This window comes from Schistocerca piceifrons, chromosome 3, assembly GCF_021461385.2.
Source record: "Schistocerca piceifrons isolate TAMUIC-IGC-003096 chromosome 3, iqSchPice1.1, whole genome shotgun sequence".
Lineage (NCBI taxonomy): Eukaryota > Metazoa > Arthropoda > Insecta > Orthoptera > Acrididae > Schistocerca > Schistocerca piceifrons.
In genome coordinates this window covers 344,332,420-344,358,547 of record NC_060140.1, presented here as the reverse complement: position 1 = coordinate 344,358,547, position 26,128 = coordinate 344,332,420, and the positions used below count along the sequence as shown (strand labels likewise).

At 42.8% G+C, this 26,128-nt stretch overlaps 1 protein-coding gene across 1 annotated transcript in view; it reads left to right on the top strand.

The window, feature by feature from the left end:
- The window catches only part of LOC124788647 (heparan sulfate 2-O-sulfotransferase pipe), a 278,514-nt gene that overhangs the window by 211,897 nt on the left and 40,489 nt on the right, over positions 1-26,128 (top strand). Inside the window, exon 5 of the mRNA XM_047255922.1 lies at positions 19,230-19,309. Coding sequence (XP_047111878.1) covers positions 19,230-19,309 — 80 coding nt within the window. The remainder of the gene's footprint in view (positions 1-19,229; positions 19,310-26,128) is intronic.

The window sequence follows — 26,128 nt, the reverse complement described above, 5'->3', positions numbered from 1 at the left end:
AGGCAGTAAACAAATTCATTTAACAATATCATTGGCCACGTATACAGATGTTTTTATTTCTGTGTTTAATATTCTCCACATCACTTAAAACTTCCGGGCTAATAGGCCGTGGTTGATGTATAAAACCTTCTCCTAACGTTTCCTCTCCGACTGCGGGAGACATCTCCGGAGCTAAAGTGACGAAGTGCAACGAGAACTCGAAGGAGCGCCGAATATATAGGCAATGAAGAGGGCACCACAGTCCATCACGTGACGTGAGATTATCTCTGGTAGTGCCAACATTTTCGATAGAAAGTAATCGATCGTCATTCTTACGTTGCAATGTTGACATCCTAATTTTGTCTAAATTACACACTTTCCTCTTTTCTGTTAAACTTACATCTCAATAGCCTCTCTACACATACGAGCATGACAATGCAATGTTTTCGATATGACACTCATCTCACTGAATTTTATTTCATGATCACCCTCATGCTAAAGATGTTCCGTTACGACCGATTTATCCGTATGTCCCAGGAGGCAATTCCTCTTGTGTTCAACCAGACGCCGCGCCAGGTAGCCGTGCGGTCTTGGTCGCCTTGCCACGGCTCGCGTGGCTACCCCCTTCGGAGATTCGAGTCCTCCCTCGGACATGGATGTGTGTGTTGTCCTTAGCGTAAGTTAGTTTTAGATTAAGTAGTCTGTAAGCCTAGCGACCAATGACCTTAGCAGTTTGGTCCCATAGGATCTTACCACACATTCCCAGTTTTCAACCAGACGGGTGTTAACACACCATTCGACAACTACAAGAAATTTTGTATACACTGGGAGAAAGCCAAAGGATGTCGTACGTCTTTTGCTGGTCTTAAATTTTATCTTTCTGCATTGTCTGAAGGAAGTTTACACACCATACCTGCTCAACACATTCCCAATGCGATCTGTAATCGTACTGACGAACGAAAGAAAAACTTTCCCTTGCGGCGGCCGTCGTTCTTCGTCGATACTGATTCTCTTTAGGTCGAAATGCTCGATCGATCTCCTTGTTAAAAGAACCATTCTTCTTGAATGTCGACACAGAAGCTGTTAAAGGTCATCTCTTAAATAAGTCGCTTCACAAATTTTGTGCGCCCCGTTCACCAAGGTAGCTTTACCGTATACCCTACGGCCCAAAGTCCCGTCTCCTCGCTTGCTAACAGACACATCCAAGAAATTCAGTTTGCCATTATTCTCCGTCTCCATAACGAACTGTATTTTTGGGTTGATGCTGTTGAGATGTACCAGGAAGGCACCCAATACCTCTGCATCGTGTGTCCAGACTACGAAAGTATCATGGGCATACCGGTACCAACTAGCTAGTCTTTTACTGGTAGTCTGCAACGCCTGTTGTTCAAAGTTCTCCATAAACAAATTGGCCACAGCCGGACTAAGAGGACTGCCCATGGCCAACCCCGCCAATGTGTTCATAAAAATCATTATTGTATTGAAAATAGGTGTTGATGAGACAGTGTCTAAATAACCCAATAACATTGCTGGAAAAATATCCGCTATAAATGAGATACCTTTGTTCACTGGAATCATGGTAAATAACGACACAACATCAAAGCTAACGAGGATATCACCTTGGCCCACGTTAGTTTTGATGTTGTGTCGTTATTTACCATGATTCCAGGGAGCGAAGCTATCTCATGTATAGCGCATATTTTCCAGCAGATAGTATTCCGTTATTCAGATACTGCCTCACCACGATCTATTTTCATTACAATAATGATTTTTATGAACACATTGTCGGGGTTGGCTATGGGCAGTGCTCTTAGTCCGGCTGTGACCAATTTGTTTATGGAGGACTTTGATTAACAGGCGTTGCGTACAGTCAGTAAAAGACCAGCCAGGTGGTACCGCTATGTTGATGATACTTTCTTAGTATGGGCACACGATGCAGAAGAATTGGATACCTTCTTGATACATGTCAACAGTGTCAATCCAAAAATACAATTTGTTATGAACACGGAGAATAATGGCCAACTGAATTTCTTGGATGTGTCTCTTATCAAGGGAGAGGACGGAAAGTTGTGCCATAGAGTATATAGTAAAGCCACGCATACTGACAGTTACCTGCATAAAGATTCTAACCATCATCCCCGACAAAAATGAGGTGTGATTAAAACCTTGGTGGACAGGGCGCACAAAATGTGTGAGCCGACTTATTTAAAAGGTGAGCTTGAAGATATACCGTCGACGTTCAAGAAGGATGGGAATTCTAACAAGGAGACAGATCGAGCACTTCGACTCAGGGAGAGAATCAGGATCGCCGAGGACCGACGGGCGCCCAAAGGGAAAGTTTCCTTCATTCATCATTACAATTACAGACCGCATTGGGTAAGTGTTGAGCAAGCACGGTGTGGGAATTACGTTCAGACCCACCAAAATATAAAAGAATGTTTAAGATCAGCAAATGAAACACGACATCCTTCGGCTACACCGTGTGTATATAACATTCCTTATAGTTGTGGACTGGCTTATATAGGTAACATAAAAAGAAGCGTTAACATCCGCCTGGGTGAAAACAAGAGGAATTGTCACCTGGGACGTACGGATAAATCGGTCGTAGCGGAACATCTTTACCAAGAGGGCGGTCATGAAATAAAATTTACTGAGACGAGTGTCATATAGAAAACATCGCATTATCATGCTCGTATGTATAGAGAGGCTATTGAGTTTTATAAACACCGTAATAATTTTAACAGAAAAGAGGAAGGTGTTCAGTCAGATAAAATTTGGATGGCAACATTGCAACGTAAGAATGACGATCGATTTCGTTCAATCGAGAATGTTAGCACAATCAGAGATAATCTCGTTGCCGACGTCACGTTATGGACTGTGGTGCCCTCTACACTGCCCATACATTCGACGCTCCCTCAAGTTCTGGTTGCAGTTCGCCACTTTACTTCTTAAAATGTCTCCCGCAGTCGGAGAAGAAACCTTAAGAGAATGATTTATACGTCGACCACGGCCTATTAGCTCGGAAGTTTTAAGCGATGTCAGTACCTGGTGTGAAAGCTCATATTGCTTAATGTTCTCCATTTAGAATGCATTATGCCAAAAGAACATTCAATTGTTGTTCATGCTCGTGATATCCTATTGTTCAAGCATTCTTCGTCAGCATCTAACTGATGCCTTCTGTCAGTTCTTAACAAATTGGATAAAAGAGGATACACGTCATAGCGTAGAATAAGAGGACGTTTACACCACAGTTTGGAAAAGCTTAGACATTAGATATTTTTGTTCTTCCCCCTGAAAAATGCAGAAATAAAACTATAGACCTAAATTTTCTGTAGCCCTAAATGTTCTAGCACCGCTTTGTTTCCCGTAAGCAGCAAAATAATTTTTACGAATAAACTGACCGCGGTAGTGAATGCTGTGCAGCACCATTGTAGGAACGAAACACTATAAGGAAATTAGATAAGCGGAGCAGAGACGAATGGGGAATCATTCTAGCCGTGATACTGGTCAAAGCCGGTAAAATCCACTGACATAAGTTGCTCTGATAGAATGTTATAGACCGGCACCTTGGGACGAGATACTCGGAAACGGTGAAGTTGCTCGGCTTTTCGCTATCTATGGAAAGTGGTTGGAGGATGTTGAGGCCATGAGTAGGCGACAAGGTGTTTTACGTCTACAGCAGAATGTTGAGGCCGAAGGCTTGCCGACCCTGTACAACAACGTAGACGAAGATCTGTGGCGAATCTGACGACAGAGGTCAGTGCTGGTACAGGTGCTCCGGAGCACACTGTTCAGCTCAAATAACTAATGTGGGGCTCCACAGCAGACGACCCCTACGTCCGAACTGCATCGCCAGTTACGTTTACAGTGGTTACACGATGATCGAGATTGGACTGTGGATCAGTGGAAACGTGTCCACTTGTATAAATCACGCTTCTTGCTACACCTAATCGGAGGTCATGTCTCGATACGCCGTCATCCAGGCGGACACCGCTGCTCGAAACATGCACCATGCCACAGACGCAAACCGGTATATGTAGTATTATCCTGTGAGGGACACTGACCTAGGCTTTCAAAGGCCTGTGGTAGTAAACGTGTAAGTAGGCTGTTTAGGTTTTCTTATTGGTAATGCCACGTAGCGCTCTGTATGAAAATCACTGGCTGTGCTGTGTGCAGTCTGTGGCTGGGTGGCATTGTTGTAATATTCGCTATTGTAGTGTTGGGCTGTTGGCTGTTAACAGCGCGTAGCGTTGCGCAGTTGGAGGTGAGCCGCGAGCAGTGGTGGATGTGAGGAGAGATGGCGGAGTTTTGAAATTTGTAAGACTGGATGTCATGAACTGCTATATATATTATGACTTTTGAACACTATTAAGATCTATTAAATAATTACTTTATGATCCACATTCTTCGAAAAAGGAGCTCTTGGGATGGAAAAAACAATAAGAAGGGACTAATAACAGCAACTGCATATATAATTTTCTTTTCAAGTACTTGGTAATTTTTTGTAGAATTAGTTTTTGTGGTGCACCACTTTAATTACATAGACATTAAGATGTGAATAATCATTCCCCTTATCTGATTGAGCTTTGTCATGTTTAGATATAAGTTATTGCATTTGCTGCTGCTGTTTGCCAGGCATAGTGCTACTAAATTTCACTTTACATTACTCTGTTAAGCCAGTTTTACTACGAATTTATTTTTCTTGTTTGCTGCGCATTGCCTTATATTAGTTGTAATATTGCATTTGCTTTGCTAATTTATGCTGCTTGCTTTGCCATTTGTATTTTTTGTGATTGCTGTTTGTGTTAATTGTTTTGTGCTGCTGCATTGCCTCGTTCCTTAGTTTAGCATCTGAGCTCAGTAGATTTAAGTTAGCTTAAGAGGGGCTAGACTATATAAGAGAATGAGTTGCGATGAATTGGAAGAAATGCATTGAGAAGCTATAAGAAAATGGTTTGGCCAAAAAAGTATTTTGAAAGAGGATATGAACAAAAAAAGTAGGGTTTAGGGACAACAGGTTTAGGTAGGAATTTCTTAGAAATAAATGATGAGATAAGATAATGGAAAACAAATAATGAGGTAAGAAATTTGTAAACACATAAATACAGAAGGCATGCTTGGATAGAATTTTTTTGGTGGAAACAAATGTTGAAATAAGAGGAAAGATATATGGAATGAAGTTTTGGGGTGGACTGCACTACCAAATGTCACACTGAAAACAAACCCTGTGCTGTATTTTTGTGTTATTACACTATGTGAATTTGTGTTTTTCCTGTCTTAATGTGTTTAGCTAGTAAGAGTTATGTTGTAGAATTTTTCTAATAATATGTTATTTTCTTTGTAAAGATGTTTAGACATTATTTATTCTGTTCTGTTTTAATGCTCATATGTGAAGTTGATGTTTCGAAAGTTATTCTGATCTTTTATGTATGTACTCATGTCATAATTCCTGTAACACTGATGTATATGTTATTTCGATTCTTTTGTAAAGCTTGTACTACAAATGTTATCTGTATTGTTATGTTCTTTAATGATGTATTTTGTACCTTTGTTATTGTATTCTCATGTTGTAAATTTATAATTGTATAGACACCAGTTCTTCAAATTAAGTTACATTTCACTGCACACGTTTCTGTTGGTCATAGTATATGGACAATATGTGAGAAGTAGGGACTGTTAGTGTTTGCATGTGTGTTAATAATTCAGCAAGGGACTGGATAACAGCATTGCTGGTTCTAAGGACAATTCCAAAAACTTTGTGAGTGCACAAGTGGTGGTTATGGACTTGCTATATTATCCGCAAGACTCTTCAGTGGTGATTGTCCACCTGCGCAGTCACAACAGATGGCTGCTGGCCATCTCTACAAGGGCTACTGTGGGTTTGCATCTTTGATGGCCCAACAATACCACTATTTCTACAAGGAGTACAGTGGATCTGCACGTTTGATGGCCCACCAATACCATTATCTCTACAAGGACTGCAGTGGATCTCCACCTCTGGTGGCCCACCAATACCATATTCTCTACCAGGACTACAGTGGGTCTGCACTGTGATGACCTACCTACCAATATTCTTCAAAGCTTCGACTGACTCTGCTGTGGGTTTGCTCTGTTGTGGCCCATTACCTGTCGGCATGTCGAGAGTCAGCACTGTCATCCGTTGGAAGGACAACACTACTTCTTCAAGACTGCATGGAAATCCACTACTTCCGTGTGCATTTTCTTCTACTGCTCAGACTTTGAGAAAAACACTGCAATTTTACTGTGATGAATGATCAGGACTGTCTTTATGGACTGTGAGAAAATTTTAGCTTTTGACCAACATTGTATCAGTAAGTGTGTGCATTTGATCTCTTTGTTATTGTAATTATGAAAAAATTTTTCAAATCTGTATTGGCCACTGCCCAAAACAATTTGTAAAATTTTTTGTGGGGAGCATGGGGGCCATGTAAGTAGGCTGTTTAGATTTTCTTATTAGTAATGCCACGTAGCGCTCTGTATGAAAATCACTGGCTGTGCTGTGTGCAGTCTGTGGCTGGGTGGCATTGTTGTAATATTCGCTATTGTAGTGTTGGGCTGTTGGCTGTTAACAGCACGTAGCGTTGCGCAGTTGGAGGTGAGCCGCCAGCAGTGGTGGATGTGAGGAGAGATGGCGGAGTTTTGAAATTTGTAAGACTGGATGTCATGAACTGCTATGTATATTATGACTATTAAGGTAAATACATTGTTTGTTCTCTATTAAAATCTTTCATTTGCCAACTATGCCTATCAGTAGGTAGTGCCTTCCATAGTTTGAATCTTTTATTTAGCTGGCAGTAGTGGCGCTCGCTGTATTGCAGTAGTTAGAGTAACGAAGATTTTTGTGAGGTAAGTGATTTGTGAAAGGTATAGGTTAATGTTAGTCAGGGCCATTCTTTTGTAGGGATTATTGAAAGTCTGGTTGCGTTGCGCTAAAAAATATTGTGTGTCAGTTTAAGCACAGTCTTGTATAATTGTTCAAAGGGGACGTTTCAAACGGAGGCACCATAGCTGTGAACTACATGAACATTATTGTGAATCACCTGCAGCCCTCAGCGCTTGATATCTTCCCCAAAGACGAGGGTATTTATCAGCTGGATAACTGTCCATATGACAAAGTCAGAATCGTGCTACAGTAGTTTGAAGAGCATGTTAGTCAACTAACGCTGATGTCTTAGCCATAAAATTCGCCTGATCTGAACACAATGTGGGACGCTATTGGACGCCAGTTCCACAAACCACTGGCCTGTAGTTCACGGGAACTGTGTGAGCTGTACATAGACATCTGGTGTCACATACTTCCGGAAATCTATCAAAGACATGTCGAATCCATGACAGTCAGAACCGCTGTTGAAGTGGGTTCCAGAGGTTAACCAATAAGCTATTAAGAAAGTGGACACAATCTTTTGGGTCAGCAGTCTATATGATGACCATCAATCACTTCTTGTAAGACAATATAACATAATCTAGAGTGAAATTTTCACTCTGCAGCGGAGTGTGCGCTGATATGAAACTTCCTGACAGATTAAAACTGTGTGCCGGAACGAGACTCGAACTCGGGACCTTTGCCTTTCTCAGGCAAGTGCTCTACCAACTGAGCTACCCAAGCACGACTCACGCCCCGTCCTCACCGTTTTAATTCCGCCAGTACCTCGTCTCCTACCTCCCAAACTTCACAGAAGCTCTCCTGCGAACCTTGCAAAACTAGCACTCCTGAAGAAAGGATACTGCAGAGACATGGCTTAGCCACAGCCTGGGGAATGTTTGTAGGATGAAATTTTCACTCTACAGCGGAGTGTGCGCTGATATGAAAATTCCTGACAGATTAAAACTGTGTACCGGACCGAGACTCGAACTCGGGACCTTTGCCTTTCGCGGGCAAGTGCTCTACCAACTGAGCTACCCAAGCACGACTCACGCCCCGTCCTCACAGTTTTAATTCCGCCAGTACCTCGTCTCCTACCTTATAAGCCATGTCTCCGCATTATCGTTTCTTCCAGGAGCACTAGTTCTGCAAGGTTCGCAGGAGAGCTTCTGTGAAGTTTGAAAGGTAGGAGACGAGGTACTGGCGGAATTAAAACTGTGAGGACGGGGCGTGAGTCGTGCTTGGGTAGCTCAGTTGGCAGAGCACTTGCCCGCGAAAGGCAAAAGGTCCCGAGTTCTTGTCTCGGTCCGGCACACAGTTTTAATCTGTCAGGAAGTTTAATATAACATAATGTTTGAACAGAGAGTCAGAATGGACAAGATGAATAACTGAAACAAATTTTTCTTCCACATTTCCTAAGCAGTTGAAAAAGTTCAAATATTTGGGGTTGGGTTGTTCGAGGGAGGAGACCAGACAGCGAGATCATCGGTCTCATCGGATTAGGAAAGGAAGTCGGCTGTGCCCTTTCAAAGGAATCATCTCGGCATTTACCTGGAGCGATTCAGGGAAATCACGGAAAACCTAAATCAGGATGACCGGATGCGGGATTGAACCGTCGTCCTCCCGAATGCGAGTCCAGTGTGCTAGCCACTGCGCCACCTCGCTCGGTTTCAAATATTGCATAGGGTGCGGAGGCAGTTGTCAGTCGCTGTTTTGATGAAATCATCGACTTCGAAGTTTTCACTTTTCACAATCTGATAATCCTCCCGTATAATTCCAATCACCTGTCTTACGATTTTCGCTTAAGTTACAACTCAGACGCAAAAAGAAAACGCTGGGCTTCTCAGTGAATGACCCGTAGACACATTTAAAAAAAATTGTAATCCAGTTAAGCCCATTCGTTTTCCTTTGTATTTATCGTGTATTATAGTCAAGTAGTGTGATTTTGAAGGGTAAAGTATTGTCAATCGCACAGCATTTTCTTTTTCAACAACTACAATATGAAATAAATGGAAGGCGTTATGTGGTAAATTTAGGACTACCCTGACTTGATCTGCTCGACGCTCAGCTCCGCACTGTTATCAAAGCTTATAAAAGTTGAGAGTCACACTTTTCATTATTCGCTGCTCCTATCGAGGGTCTTATCATTTATCACAGCTCCATCGCAAACGTTCCCCAAGTCACAATAGACTATTGGTGCCCTGAATGGGTCTGCAGAGGCGATGTGACGCCTTTTTGTCAAACACTTGTGGTCATCTTGTGCGGCGGTTTACGGTTGTCGAAACGTTCTCTTTGCAATATTGAAAATCCACTCCGTCCACTGTTCACCTGGGAAACCAGAATTCTTGTGTGATCTCCGATATGCTACGACCCATGTATATTACACTGGTTATCATAATATGTTCAAAGTCGGTTAACTCGCGGCGTGTTTCCATGCTCACTACGCACTTATCTGTAACAGACTGCTCAGATATCGTGGCTGCATTCGCGCCATATGCCGCGTCAGCTACAGTATTTGGGCGCCACACATGGCTCATCTTCGAATCGTCAAGATGACGTTTGACCTCAAAGCTTATAACCAAAACCATAGAAGAAAAAAAAATGGAACGAGCATCAGATTCAAAGATAAAGCTGTGCTCGACTCGAAGGTTAGTTTGAACACAAGTCTTTTATTAGATGTGGTCCTTTAGAGGGAGGTTGTCGTGTACATAGTTCTGCGTAGTCAGCGCGTACACAACTTTCCCAATAGAGTGCGCCCCGCTAAGCACAACAGCGCAGGTGCAGCGCTCGTCCGTCTCCGCACTACGAGATGGCGCTGTCTTAGAGACGGACCAAATTCTGCTTCCGCCGATCCGCGTATTAACATGTAACGCAGCCAATGAGATTGCTGCTAACGTAGAACCTTTTCTCCTCGCGGATCACACTCGCGCGGTGATACCTGAACCCGTGAGGTATTATAACGAGTGTACAGACCTCCGATTAGTCAGTTTGCATTAGTCTACACCGGTCTGCATTAGTCTGTGCCAGTCTATAGTCAAATTTCAGTCTGCGCCTAGTAAGATTATCATATTGCTGTACATAGCCATGAAGAGAAATGTATAGACACTTTGTCAAGTATCAGAGATATGTGAGAATAAGATTAACGTACCAAGACCAAAGGAACTTCAGATTGTCAATTGTAAATAGCATCCAGAAACAAGTTGAGTTATTTTTACGCTTGTTATTATTTTAATAAATGTGTGTGAAAATTAATCAAGTTCTGTTTAAAGTTGGTCACCGTCAATCTGTTACTCTAAGCGTGCAAGTAACATTTCTATCGTCTGACCTAACGGCAGAAGATAAACACGCCACGATAAGACCACGAGACATATTGCTGACACTCGCCTACTTCGTTAGAGCGACAAGTCAAATAATCTGATGGTGTGTGTACCGAAGGTCTTACAGTACGCACACCACAGAGGTATAGTTCTTCCGACCTTCCAACTGATTTACCCAACCAGATATAGGAGTGCCTGCAGTTTTATGTAGTTTCTGAACGACGTCGCAGCTTGGCATTTGTAACCTTAAAAAATAATTGCCACGGATGAAAATAGCGGTAAGTGACATAAATTGTGGTACCGACAGCATATGCAACCACGGAGCTATGGATTTTTGGTCTGCTCTTATCAACAGAGGCACATTTCAAATTAGAAACGTAACGAAACTTCTTGGTAGATTAATACCTTGTGCCAGACCGGGGTTCGAACTGGGGACCTTTGTCTTAAGCCGGCAAGTGCTCTACCACTTGAGCTACCCGAGCACGACTCGTGCACCGTCTTCACAGGTGTACTGCAGCCAATATCTCTTCTCCTATCTAAACTTCACAGAAGTTCTCCCTCAAAACTAGCAGAATTAGCACCCGTGGAAGAAAGCACATTGCGCAAACATGGCTTAACCACAGCCTGTAGGACTGTTTCCAGAATGAATTTTCATTCTGCAGCGGGTGTGCATTGATATAAAACTTCCTGGCAGATGAAAAGTGTGTGCGCTACTGGACTCGAAGCCCAGTTTTAATCCGCCAGAAAGGTTCATATCAGCGCACTCTCCGCTGCAGAGTGAAAATTTCATTCCAGAATCATTATGTTTTAAGATCAAAGGCTCTCTACATAAAGATCTTCTCGATCGGATATGGATATGACCTCATATTGTAAATTGCTGAATCAACGTGTCCATCTATATTGTAGGTGATTTTCATCAGGTTATGTAGTACAGTTAGAATAACAGCACTCATATACTTACGTCTCTCCTTCCACAAAAATTTCGTAAAAGGAGAGGAATAAAATTCATTGTTTAAGTTACGTCGGTAGAAAGGAGCGTAGTAACGTTGGTTATACGCCTGTCCGTAATGGAGATTATGATGCCTGTGGTTCTTTATTAATTGTATTATTTGTTAACGTTGTACCAGACAACATTTTCAAATCAAAGGGGACGAGCCTTTCTGATGCCGCTGCCATTGCTTTCAGTAGCGGTTAGGACAAATCAGAAAGTTGTGTGCTTTCTAAGGAAATGTTTACGACCGCCCTTGATTGGGTATCCTCAAGAGTGCATTCTGAGGGTATGCCTAGCTACTGCTACAGCCAAGAAGACCGAAGTCTGCACTAAACATCACAGTACTTGGCGTGCCGCTTGACTATCGCAATCACCTCCCCAGCGAGGTTATCATGCACGCCTCCTTAACCGTACGTGTTTAACGGACGGATTAATTTTTGTATTTGGCAGCAACCAGTTAAGAAACTATTATGCACTAGCAGGTGACCTCAACTCCCGCCGTTGCAGAGTGTCGATAGCAGCTCTGATGGACACAAGCATATCACTAACATTGTTGTTACTGTGAGAGATCGCTCAATACAATCTCACCACGGAATTGCGTCACAAGCCACTTCCCAAAGTTGCAGCAAAATTGGCCCATCATTGAACAAACGAGAACAACTTCACGGAAACCGACTCTGTCCGCGAAAGCATACGAACATACATTAGGCCATGTATTTTAATTCATTCCTATTACAGACCATTTTCATCGCCAAATAAAGTAGCACGATGCGTTTCAGCACCAAACAGTCGTCGTCATGTGCATAAATGGCGTTAAATCAGTATTTTTAGGTTGCCAGCGTAGTTATCGCGTTAAACGAGTGCGTTTTTATTTGAAACTTAGGTTATGTAACTAAGTACTTTCGTCCCATTACCTGTAATTTGTATGGAAGAGCAATACTTGCTGGGTAATTTATATATGCATTCTTTATTAAAATTAGATAAAGAATATATTTGATGGTTGAAATTATCACCTATTTGTTTTACACTATTCGTTTAAAATTTTCATTTCGTATTGAAACCTTTGAAGTCCTCGGGCGAAGGAAGGTTGGGAGCTTCTATATTTTATAGTTTTATCTCTACCTAACAATTTTTCACTCTGTGTCAAATGTATAAATGAAGTCAACAATCAGCATTACCTGTCCGCAGTTTTCTGGCAGCTAATTCATGTTAAGTCAGATATATGAAATATTAACGCGTAGGCACTAACAAGTTTGTTGAAGTAGATGGAGAATGTTTAAGAACATTTATTGTTGCGAAACATGGCCAACCAGGAAATAAGACTTCTAATGGAACAAAGAGAACTGGTTGCACCCAGAATGAATCTTTCGCTCTGGAATGGGCGTTGTTTTAGAACTCCTAGAACATTAAAAACACATCCTGGACAAGGACTCGAACCGGGAACCTTGTCTTTCGTGGACATTACTCTTATCGACTTCTTTTACCGTCTGAGCTCTCCTCCAGACATGACTCAGGATCCGTTCTCGTGGCTTCACAGTTCCACTTCTGCCACTGCTCTTCTTCTGTTTCTCACGCTTCAACTTTCAGCCTGCATGAATCTCGACACGAAGTAACTATCTCGACGATCCAGGAACGTCATATGGAAGGATTTATTCTAGGGATTTGAAGATGGAACCTAAAATGTATATACACTGCAGGACATCCAAAACGCAGCACCAAGACGGACCGGAGATATCACAGCCAAATTGACTTGTGAGATAACACGTTGTACAAAGGTCACATGAATGACAGTACAGTCCCATGTGAAGTGAGGAAGAGGATGAAATCAGTACTGAGTGTTGCCGCCGCTACTGGCTATAACCGCTGCTACACGCCTAGGCACTGTATCAAAGACGCTCTGTATTTGTTTTTGGGGAATAGCAGTCCATGCTGCTTCCAGGGGAACAGGGAGGTCAAGCCAGCAATACAATCCGATGGGCAACGAAGAAGTCTTGAACACTGCGTGCCACGTGTGGTCGCGCAGTATCCTGTTGCAATGTGGCCGTCGGCAAGCTCCAAAGGTATAAGAGGACAAGAGGCTGGTTGGTTACTGTACCGGCAGTGTGTACCAAGGAGGTGCGAGAATGGAGTGGCTCTGAGCACTATGCGACGTAACTTCTGAGGTCATCAGTCGCCTAGAACTTAGAACTAATTAAACCTAACTAACCTAAGGACATCTCAAACATCCATGCCCGAGGCAGGATTCGAACCTGCGACCGTAGCGATCGCTCGGTTCCAGACTGTAGCGCCTAGAACCACACGGCCACTCCGGCCGGCTGCGAGAATGGACTCCAATACCACCCCAAACCATAACACCGGTTGAAGAACCGCTATATCGACGCATAAGGCACCAGTTCAACAATCTCTCACCATGGTGTCTAGAGACCCTAATCCAACCATCGTGGTGTTGCAGGCAGAATCGGGATTCGCCGTAAAAACAATATCGCTTCATTCGGTAGTCCATGTCCGTCGTTCATCACACCATTGCCGGCGCAAACGCCTGTGGCGTTGACTCAGTGGCAAAGGCAGCAAAGAGCGCCTTGAGGACGGTCCACTCTGCCGCAAACGACGCCGAATGATACGCACGGACACTGCTCGTTGTGTAGCTGACCGAATTTGTTGTGATGTGGCTCGTGATGCGGCAGAGCGATTCCATACTGTCGTACACACAATATGCCTGTCATCATGGTTAGTGGTGCAACGAGGTGAGTGTAATCGATTCCGTCGATTCGTCGTTCTCTCCTGCATCCGGCGATTACAGATCCGCATCACAGTTGCTAGGTTCCGTCCGACACGTTCACCTATTTCTCTGAAGGATATCTGCAATCCCTATAAGGAATTATTCTTCCTCGCTCGAACTCCGACACGTGCTCTAAAGACTCTCGCTGTCTTCTACGAGGCACACAGATGCGACTTACGCAGAACAACCGCACGAAAGAACAATTCCAGGACGTCCACACGGCCTTCTGTTCCCCATTTTCGAGAGTGAGTCAACTGAAAACCTTAAATTTGTAATAACAAATCGAAATTTCGTGCCGATATCCCGTAAGTTGCTAAGCGTGCTACAAACAGCGTGCAGAATGGCCTGTAGGTGGCAGCATAGTGCAGATGCACACATACCGTCGCAGTATCAGTATAAAGATGGCTGCCCCACTTGCGACTTGCACCAGGGAAGAACAGCGTTCTGTTATCCGGTTTTTGCGTAGTGAAGGTGTGAAACGTATTGAAATTCATCGACGAATGAAGGTTCAGTACGGTGATGCATGTTTGTCACAGCAGCAAGTCTACGAATGGAGTAGGAAGTTCGCAAATGGTGTGACTTCAGTGGAAGTTGCTCCTCGTCCAGGTCAGACACAGCGAGTTATGACTCCACAAAACATTGCAGCAGTTGGAGCCATAGTGAAGGAAAACAGCCGAGTGACACTGAATGACACTGCAGCATGTTTATACATTATTCATGGGTCAGCACACCACATTGTGCATGATGTGCTCAAGTTTCACGAAGTGTTTGCAAGATGGGTGCCATGGCAGCTGACTCCTGAAATGAGAAAACGACGTGTTGATGCTTGTGAAGAACTTCTTCGACGCTTTGAACGAGAAGGTGATGGCTTTCTTGCAAGAATAGTTACTGGGGACGAAACCTGGGTTCACTTCCACCAACCGGAAACGAAGAGAGCGAGCAAGGAATGGCGCCATTTGTCATCACCAAAACCAAAGAAGTTTCGAACAGAACTATCAGCAGGGAAGATTATGCTGACTCTCTTTTGGGACGAAAAAGGCGTAATTTTGGAGCATTACATGCCTAGAGTGACCGCTGTCACCAGTGAATCATACACAGGTCTCCTAAAAAATCATCTGCAGCCTGCAATCAAATCAAAGCGACTTGGATTGCTGTTAGCAGGTGTCCTTTTGCAACATGACAATGCAAGGCCCCACACTGCCTGTACAACAGTTGCAACAATCTCAGACCTGCATTTTGAGTGTCTTCCTCATCCACCTTACTCACCAGACCTTGCCCCAAGTGATTTCCATGTGTTTGGACCACCCAAAAACGCGATGGGAGGAAAGAAGTTCCGTTCTGATGAAGAGGTACGCCACGCGGTGCATGAGTGGTTGTGTGGACTACCAAAAGAATTTTTTTCTAAAACAATTTGTGTACTTTGTAAGCGCTGGAGGACTTGCATTGAGCGTGGGGGAGATTATGTTGAAAAGTGATACAGCTTTGTAACACTTCTGCACAATAAATAATATTTTTTAAAAAATTCAAGGTTTTCATTTGACTCACCCTCGTATATTGCGTTTGCAGGTAACGCTCCTGGCGCTCATGATGTGCACCTGCGCTGGAATGCTAAACATGAGCATCTCTTGTCACCGCAAAAGCATACTGCAAATTTCACTGATTTGGATGCTTCCTTCAGGGTGTTGCATTTTGGTTGGCCAGCAGTGTATGTAACGTCTTGGAAACATCGGAATTCACATCAGCATGATGAAGCCATGTCGTATACTGTCGAAATGTATTTTTATTTTCGTGAACGAGGTGCATTTTGTCACTAAGTCAGTCAGGCTGTTATGTGCTATAGACGCGGATTCCCACTTTCCACTGCTCTGTGTAGATAACACGGGATTTGCGACCGAGACAACAGCGGCCGCTCTGAAGCCCGTTGTCTTCACTGTGGCCGCTGTAGGCGTTCCGGGGCGGAGAAGATGGCGTGTCTAAACACACGCCGGAAGCCGCCGTCCCTGCCTTTGTGGTGCGCTGTGCTCTCGGCCCCAACACGCCACGCAGTCGGAGCTCCGATGTTAACATACCAGTCAACTACAAAATGCCACAACCGCTATGTGAGATAAACATTTCAGCATCCTGCAACTATTTTAACGCTGCTGTGACGACACCCGTAACTGTGACTGGCGAAATTCTCCAACTGAAAGCAAAAACAGGTAGCTCTGCTTCATTGCCTCTGTCTCTGACGTCAATCACGAAAAACCGGCGGGCCATGAAGGCAAATAGCTGTTCTCCTGCGTAGGTCAAGGTAACCACACTTCCAGATGCGCTCTTCAAGTACTACCTCATTGCTGATGTCAAGTTTTTGCCTATTTTTTATTCTTAAATTAATGTTGTGCAATTACTACCTCCATAATCGTGTATATACGACGTATCAGAGAGATACTTTTACAAACTTTGGGAGCTGATTCGTCACACCAAACAAGGAAAAAAGTCGATGTAAACACACGTCAGAAAATCCTTCAGTTTTGAATGCTTGTTGAGATAATATTTTAAAGCATCTTCGCTTCGGAAACTCGTAACGTATGTTTAAAATTTCCTCCTAGCTTCTACACATTCATGCACTCGTCTGACGGCGGGCAGCATCGCTGTTTCGAACACCCCCAGATAGTGGGTAACGTTTTCACAGCTTTTCATGACTCGTTCATGAAGCGTCTCTGCACTAGTATTGTATGCTGAATGAACCAGTTACTTTAGATGGCCTCCCAAATAATAACCCAAATGATTTAGGTCGGGGCAACATTCATACCATGAAACTGGGCCTCCACTGCCTATCCATCTGCATGGTAAATGTCAGACAGGCCATCAGGAACAAACTGACTGAAATATTATGGAGCCCCTCCATGCATAAACTACATGCTTCTTTTTATTTGGAAGATCTCATATTATAGCAAGTCTGGAACAGTATTTCGAATAAAGTCAATCTAGGCAGTATCGGTCAGACGAGCCGTGAGAATATACGGACGTATCAAAAAGCCTCTTACAGTTCCAGCCACACATTAATCTTAAGCTGCTGCTGATGTCTGACCAGAATCGACGATTTGCAGTCGCCCTCAAAGTTTGCAAAAGTGTGTCTGACGCAACCTATATGTCGGGGCCATACTGAGTGGTATCTTGTAATCTCGGTTTTGGTACTAACAATACACATTCACATTAACATTATCCCTGAGCAGCTTGCGTTGAACATCACTGTTCGACCACCTACATGATGAGATCGTCCCTACCAGCATGGTGCTGACTTTGCTGTAAGATTTTTTCTTAGTAAAATGTGATATTTAATAGTGACTGTCCTGTCGCAGTGGATCCTTCACATAAAAGGGGCATTCAAAAAGAAACGAGCCGGAGGCATAATTACAGAAACCACTACCTATGTGTTAGAAGTATTGACCCTGGCTGTTGATACACTTGTCCCACTGTGACACAAGGAGGTGAATGGCTGTCTCATAAAATTTACGAGGCTGCGATGTTAACCAGTTCCGCACTTACAGCTGGACGTCGTCGTCGTCCAGACGAGTTCAGGAAAGGTTACGCCGATGTTCTTCTTTGAGCAAAATGGACCCGTTCTGGGACAACAGTGAATGCCCAGCGTTACTCACAAACCTTGACCACCCTTCGCCAATCGATCAAATCAAAACGACCAGGCAATCTCACCCGTGGGGTCATTCTGCTCTACGACAACGCAAAGCCTCATACAGCCAACACAGTCACGGCACTCCGGCAGAAATTCAAATGGGAGGTTCTCGGCCACCCTCTATACAGTACGGAGCTCTCTCCCTGTGGTTACGCCATTTTTGGTCCACTTAAAAAGGCTCTGAGGGGCAAACGATTCACTTCGGACGACGACGTCCAGCTGTACGTGCGGAACTGGTTGACATCACAGCCCCGGGAATTTTATGAGACAGCCATTCACCGCCTTGTGCCACAGTGGGACAAGTGTCTCAACAGCCTGGGTCAACAATTCTAACATACAAGTACTGGTTTATGTAATTATGCCTCCGGCTCGTATCTTTTTGAACGTCCCTTATACGTAGAAGATGGCATTAAATCACTATTTATTGCAACCACAATGACAATGAATTATCCAACGAAAATTTCTTATAGTTAACTAGTAACGCATACTGCCTCCCACAAGTACGTTACTTGACACACACCTGGAGCCTGTCATGCTACAACAATTTCTATTAAAAATGTTCGAGTGTGTGAACTAAAAATGAAATACCTTATCTTGTGAAGTTTTCTTAATATGAGAAGAGAGCAGTTTTTTAAACAGTCGCCGGCCGAAGTGGCCGTGTGGTTAAAGGCGCTGCAGTCTGGAACCGCAAGACCGCTACGGTCGCAGGTTCGAATCCTGCCTCGGGCATGGATGTTTGTGATGTCCTTAGGTTAGTTAGGTTTAACTAGTTCTAAGTTCTAGGGGACTAATGACCTCAGCAGTTGAGTCCCATAGTGCTCAGCGCCATTTGAACCATTTTTAAACAGTCCGTCATTTGATACAATGCGCTGAGGAAAAGCGAGAGATTCTTACTCTCCATTTCTGTAGATCCCACAAACACCGAAAATACGCCGCAGATAACTGGAACGCCACACCACACACTGTGACCAATCACTGCATAAAACATGTATCTACAAATCGATAGAGGATGAGCGCATCATTTCACAGGTGAGGTGGTGTCGAGAATTTTTCTCGTGTGGCTCATGGGCACATGTTATGCCAAGGGAATCAAGTTACTAAAAGTTTCCGAAGCGTAATAATACGTTGCGAGTAGCAACGTATGACTGCCAATTTCTCTGAACAATCGTCGTCTAAAGGTCTAGGATTTTAAATGGTCTAAGTATAAATCAGTCACGTTGCTTTGGCTTCAAAAGCCTAATCCGTTCTACATCAGTAACGTTTAAGGTCTATGAAGACGTCCAAATAATCGAGTTTAGTACATTTAGGTCATTAGGAATCTCTCATGAATACTTCGTAGGCTCTTAACTGCGGCAGAACGACTTGCTCTGCTGGCTACTCTTACTTTATCACTAATAATAGCTCATTTCCTACGTCCATCCACTACATTATTCTCACGCAGTGGTCCTTTCATTTTTATCACACACTCTTTCAAATATGTTGATAAATTTAAGCACAAAGATATTAGTGATGTAGAGTTCTTATAGAATGAAGTAACAAATATATTTACCAATAACACCTCATATGAAATATGGTGGTGTTCTTACGTGATGTTTAACTGTCGGCAGGCGGCGCTGGCGGCTCACGTCAACAGCTTCGAGCCTCCTGCAGTCTACGTCAAACATGTCTGCTTCACCAATTTCTCGCAGTAAGTAACGTTTCTGAACTCACTCCTCTTGTATAAAATAAGTAAATATAACTAGAGAAATTGTTATTTACTTTTCTCGTGGGAGCCATACAGGCTGTTCTTGGCAAACTTAAATCCGTCTATTGACTTTTCATGGCGTCCTTACTATGGCAATGTAAGTACGTTTCCAAGTCACAACATAGGCGTCGGACCTTTAGTTGTTATATACGGGCCATCGTTGCTATGTAAAAACTTCAAAAATGCCTATCTGACCTTAACGGGGAAGTCAACCCGCCAAAAATGCATATCTGCGAATTTTGTTGATTTGATATGAAGTCAGTATGAAGTACCTCCTACAGGTTAACATTCACAGTTTTCAAAGATGACAGGGACATATGGGAGTTATTTCACAGTGGTCTCATAGTAAATCAACAACATCGGCTTGTTAACATCCCAATGAAGGTAATTACATAACAGTTGACGTCCTGACCATGGATCTGGAAGTTCTAAATGTACATTAATATATTGAAAACGCTATGAAAAGAGAGTATATGGATTTTATTATTAAGATTTCCATTCTTTATTTTCTTTCCCAGGTTCTTATCATTCGGTAGTGTAGTGAAACACGAAGGCTTTGTAAGGTTACCGGACAAAATATTAGCACAGACGAATCGTTAAACCTTTACAGACGACGCAGCGATCGAGTCACGTGCTCTACCGCTCGCGAATTGCCTCTTCGTGAGCATAAGGAAGAAGCGATCACTGAAATATTTATGTTTCATGCGAACATTGTACGTAAACGTGTGTAAATGTGAGGATGTGACAGTAGCAAAAAGGGGCAATCTTGTTTGCCCGCGACCATGATCATGCAGCGTGGAAGTTGCTGAACTGTTGGTGTTTCGCGGCGGGCTGTTTAACGAGTCTACAAGTAGTGCTGTAACACACGTGGCAGCGAAACACGACGTCAAAATTGTGGCCGGAAAAATGTCCTGACTCAGAGGGACCAGAGACGCGTTTCACAACTTGTGAATTAAAATAGCCTCCAAAGACGACAGGAATAGTTGTAAGCAGTGACTGAAGGTTTTTCCCAACCTGTTAGCGTGAGAAAGTGCAATGAACGTTTGGAGTCGGTCACTTTGCAAGGGGTCATTGATCACACAGGCACATAAAGACAACAACAGCAAAATTCATCGGTCTGGAAGAATATGTGACGGGTTTTCAGAACAGTCTCCCACACTACTGCACCCCGACTGGCTTGTAAAATCACCTGACTCGAACCTCACAGAAAATCGATGGGGCATGTTGCAGGAGAGGGTAAAACGCTGACATCGTCAGCATCCCCAAAATTTGGTGCAATTGCGCGATTAGGTAGTCAAAGAGTGGCTTAACCTGAATGTGACGTACCTGCACAGTCGTGTGCACTCACTTCCTAATGGAATCCAGGTGTTTATCAAATCCAGTGCCGGAATTACATGGTAGCAAATGATGTTTGTAATAATTTCTCTAGGGGTGACTAATTTTTTGTTCGATGAGCTAAACATTGCTGTAGTCTCCATTGCCGCACAGCGGTAGTCATTTCAGCAGAACCAGTATCTTCTAAACATTAATAAATAATTTACTTCGTAAGTTGTTCTCTTCTAAAATTAAATGAGAGCACAGTCTTCTCTCCCTCTTTCACAAACACACACGCACACACACACACACACACACACACACACACACACACACACACACACACACACACACACACACACACACACAGACAGATATTACAGTCTCGTTAGCATAGGCCATATGAGCATTTGATAGCAGAGCTTTTATGAACAATGTTTTCAAATCACGAAGTTTGTACAGTCTTTTTGACACTTCCTATAAATTATGTGCTGTAAAATAGTGACGCCTACTTGTTGACTGATCGTAGTAGACCTTTAAATCATAACAATCCGCCCCCCTCCCTACCATGACAGTGCGTAGTAAATATGTCGTATTGGAATAGTATAATCGCATTAATTTAGCAAGAGTAAAAGTAATGGACTTTGACGTACTTTATATGTAACTAGCATATCAAAACTGTGTGCCGGAGCGGGACTCGAACGTGCAACCCAGGTAGACCTGCGTCCCAAGGTCGAGTCCCTGGCCGGTACACAGTTTTAATCTGATTGAAAGTTAAAAGTCACCGCACACTCCGATGAACAGTGTAAATACGTTCTGTTTATGGTGACTAGTTTAACGTTTGATTAGTGCTGGTCACTTAGCGGTATTTCCTAGGCGAAGGTTTCACGTCGTTTCAGTCGTAGTCTCAGACATCTTCTGGTTGACCAGGAAGCGAGGGAGCTTCAAACAGATAGTTCATCTGAATGCGTAATAAATCATTGATACATTTTCAAACAAAAATCTCTCGAATTTTTCGTAATATTGCGTGGGATTAAAAACCCAGAGGAAAATAAAGTGTTTTCCACTGCTTTCTTACGAATGTAAGGAAATTCAGCATAACGTGTCCTGTATACAAATGATTTGGTCCTTAGCAGGAAACATGCTCTTTTTCTGTTTAAGAGGATGAAACTCTTAGAAAGGCGTGGAAAAATGTTGATACCGATGAAATCAAATAAATGACGATATCGTGCATTTTGATTCGAGAACAGAAGAAAGCAACAGAGAGTAAGGCGAGTAAATTAAGAACAATGAAATACATATTTAGGTTTGTGACAAGAAAAATACTGTTCGGTTCTACGCTTTAAAAAGAAATATATTATGCAGCTGATGTCTATTTTGACAAAATTACAAATAACTTATTTTCCAATAGCAATCGTAATACAGAAATATATATAAAACACACAGTGTAAAAGCTCTTTGCCTGGCTTTAGTCAATCGACAATCTTCTTCGTTTCCTCATGATTTGATGAGGTATTACCGGAAACTCCGCTAACCCGTCATCTCACCGCATCCTCTTGATGACCCCGATTTTTGGTGCGTTTAACTTCACGCTTAGTTACCTTAAACAGTCACTAATTCTGAGGCACACTAAGAAATCTGCGTGATTTACTACGGAGCACGCACATGAGGATTTGCTGGAGCGGAGCTGTATAAGCAATGTAAGAGTTAGACATTCCCAATAAATTGATTGCGTGAGTCAAGCAACTATGGAGAACATTCAGATTCAAATTAAAATACAGAATATGTTATCAAGTGCTGTGATCGCAAAAAAGGAGTAAGGCAAGGGAGACGAATTATCCTGACTTCTGTTTAATATGGCCTTGGAAAAGGTTCTGGGAGATACGAGCATCAATACGGAAGGGACAAATCAGTTCAGGTGTTGGGATATGCAGATGATATTGATACAATTGCAAGAACGCCAAGACCAATGAAACAAACCTTTACAAGTATTCAAAGAGCTGCTAGAAATATGTACCTACAGAAAAAGGAAGGAAAAACTAAGCATTTGCCTGTAACTAAGAAAGATTATTCAAATGAGCCCGAACCAAAAGAAACTTGTTCTATAAGTCTGATGTCGTAAGGAGTTTCACTTACCTTGGATCAAAAGTAAACTGTAAGAACAACGCCAGCTCTGAAACTCAAAAACGAATATTGTCCAACAAGTGCTACCATGACCTCAGAAAATATCTGGAATCTAAGCTGCTGTTCAGGAAAACTAAACTTATGATGCATAAAGTTTTAGGAAGGCTTTTGCTAACATATGGTGCTGAAACACGGACATTAAAAAAATTAATGAAAGACAACAGGGCCGGCCAGAGTGGCCGAGCGGTTCTAGGCGCTACAGTCTGGAACCGCGCGACCGCTACGGTCGCAGGTTCGAATCCTGCCTCGGGCATGGATGTGTGTGATGTCCTTAGGCTAGTTAGGTTTAAGTAGTTCTAAGTTCTAGGGGACTGATGACCTCACAAGTTAAGTCCCATTGTGCTCAGAGCCATTTGAACCAAAGACAACTGGGCATATTTGAAGGAAAGATTTTGAGACAGATTCTTAGGTCATTGGAAGAAAATGGTGACTGGAGGAGGAAATTTAACTATAAATTACATAATCTGTATAATTAACCAGACATTGTCAGCTGCATTAAGATTGAAAGGCTGGAATGGGCAGGACATGTGCTGAGAGCAAACGATAGAATAGTTATGAACGTATTCAGCGCATTGCCTGGAGGAACCAGGAGAGTAGGAAGACCAAAGCTAAAATAGAAGGAAGGTGTCAGAAAGGACATAACGAAAATTGCAGTTCGGCACCCAATGGAGAAGAATGGAATAATCTTCTACAGAAGGCCAAAGTTCACACAGGGCTCTTGCGCCGATGACGGTGATGACACATGTGTAGTATTGCCGCTGGTGAATTTCACGTTAAGTATCTGATAAATTCTATGGTCGTTAGAAGGTCGAACAAAAACCTTCAGATTTGTAACGTGAAATTCGGTCGCATATCCGCGATATCAAAACTTCAAGCTGCGGCTAATAACAAAGCAATGATAAGTTGTATACCGATACTCATGCACAGAGGAAGTGATTCGAACGAGGGCGGTGATTCTGATAAGTTCGAAGCCCTTAAAATTTTTTCTCAATTTATTCGCCTCATAAAACAAACAAAATATTACAAAATTTCTTAATTTGTATTTATAACGTATTCCTGCCAGCTCAGAACGTCACATCCTCTAAAGAGTAAAACGTATCTACCTCTTTGAAGAAAGTATTCTTTAGAACTTTCGCTTAGTGCTCTCCGTCGGGAAGCGTAGATCGAGTGGGCAATGCACCGAGGCATTCTTGTCACACTGCCCACGGGTCTCCGAGGCACTTTCACCGCTTTCCTGCTACGGAGGACATAAATTCTCCAGAAACAGTCAGAGCACCGGAGACATGCCACTGGAGAAAGGCGTTCCATCTCTGGTCATGCAGCCCGTAACATGTTTATTTCCGCACTACGTTAGTCGCATCTCGTTTGTACTGTAACTTATAGTTATGTGGCTTGGCCATTTATTCCACTTGTTTTGTACAGTCCTAAGTTGTTGTGATGATGACACGAGACACACGAAACGTTATGTTTCTTAATTGCTTGATATCAGTGGCCACACCATAGAAGGTACGTGATCAATACTACGAAAATAATGTTTTTTTCTCAATATTTTTGTACAAATCCTTGTTGATAACTTCAGAAACGTTCTGTAAAGTCTGAGGAAAATCAACAAACAAAATGGTAATACTTTACTAAGTGTCTGTAATTGAAAATATGGGAGGTATAAAACCAGTTAAAAGAGGGGCGGAGTGTAATAGATCTTCCGATATTGTGATCTGTTTGCGGTATTAATTCGTTTAATTGATTTATTATTTACCTTGGGTTGTAGGTATTACTTACATGTATAGATGCATAGTTAAACTAAGGTTCACAGTCATTTACAAGAATCAGTTAGTATTACAACATTCACAACTCTGACGTAACAACGTACGATTTCGTAGGTCTCGAAATGGAGACATCCAGCGCCGTGGCGCGTCGTAAGACGCCGACGTACGAAACGCAGTAGCACCCACCAAATGTTCGTGGTGTAATTCGAATTTCAAGAACTACGTTTGCAATACTGACAGTTAATTTCATACCTATGCCCACGATGGTCTCATTAACAATTGGATCTAGATGTCCGCATAGTAACTAATCAAGAGGAACGGCATCGGTTGACGTGGCAGGCCATAAAAAGGAAATAGTCATTGGGAGAGTCCTTAGAAAATATAGTCCATCAATTAAGGAGGTGCCTTACAAAACACTCGTTCGACCTATACTTAAGTATTGCTCATCAGTGTGGGATCCGTACCAGGTCAGGTTGACAGAAGAGATAGAGAAGATCCCAAGAAGAGCGGCGAGTTTCGTCACAGGGTTATTTGGTGAGCGTGATAGCGTTACGGAGATGTTTAGCAAACTCAAGTGGCAGACTCTGCAAGAGAAACACTCTGCATCGCGGTGTAGCTTGCTGTCCAGGTTTCGAGAGGGTGCGTTTCTGGATGAGGTACCGAATATATTGCTTCCCCCTACTTATACCTCCCGAGGAGATCGCGAATGTAAAATTAGAGAGATTGGAGCGCGCACGGAGACTTTCCAGCGTCGTTCTTCCCGCGAACCATACGCGACTGGAACAGGAAAGGGAGGTAATGACAGTGGCACGTAAAGTGCCCTCCGCCACACACCGTTGGGTGGCTTGCGGAGTATAAATGTAGATGTAGACTCCAGCTAAGACCGAATACCTTCTTCTTATGTCTGGGTCTTTACGTTATTTTAATGCTTTTTATTGGCACCCTCCAAGTGAGGCCAAATGGGACAGAATGACATGTAATAGAGATACCTTCAGGACGATAGGTCAAAATAATCCATTCCTGCCAAAGTCGATTCGCGGACACAAGTTACCTCTCTAAAAATATTCAGTAGACCGTTTTCTACTTCCTCCGTTTTTTTAGATTCATACGGAATCACATTGTATGCGGCCGGTATATAAAGTCTTCTCGAGAATTAACACCTGCTAAGTTTTCGTTAATTTTTTGTGCGGCTATTAAAAATGTATGTACAATAAGTATGTTTCTGGGCCATGTATATGTGCTTACGTCTTTTTTCAAAAATGGGATATGCAGCTAAATCTAAATAATGTTGAACACATAATTTAAAAAAAAGCAAAATAGCATTTCACAACGTGTGATGTCTAGTGTATTCATACAATTACTATTACTGTGGTGTACGTGAACTAATACAAAATCGACAAGGAAATTGACGGGCCAGAGCAAAAAATTAAACAATTAGATGTACACTGATTAATTATAAAAGAAAGTCAGCTATTGTAGCAAAAAGCGTGGTAACATT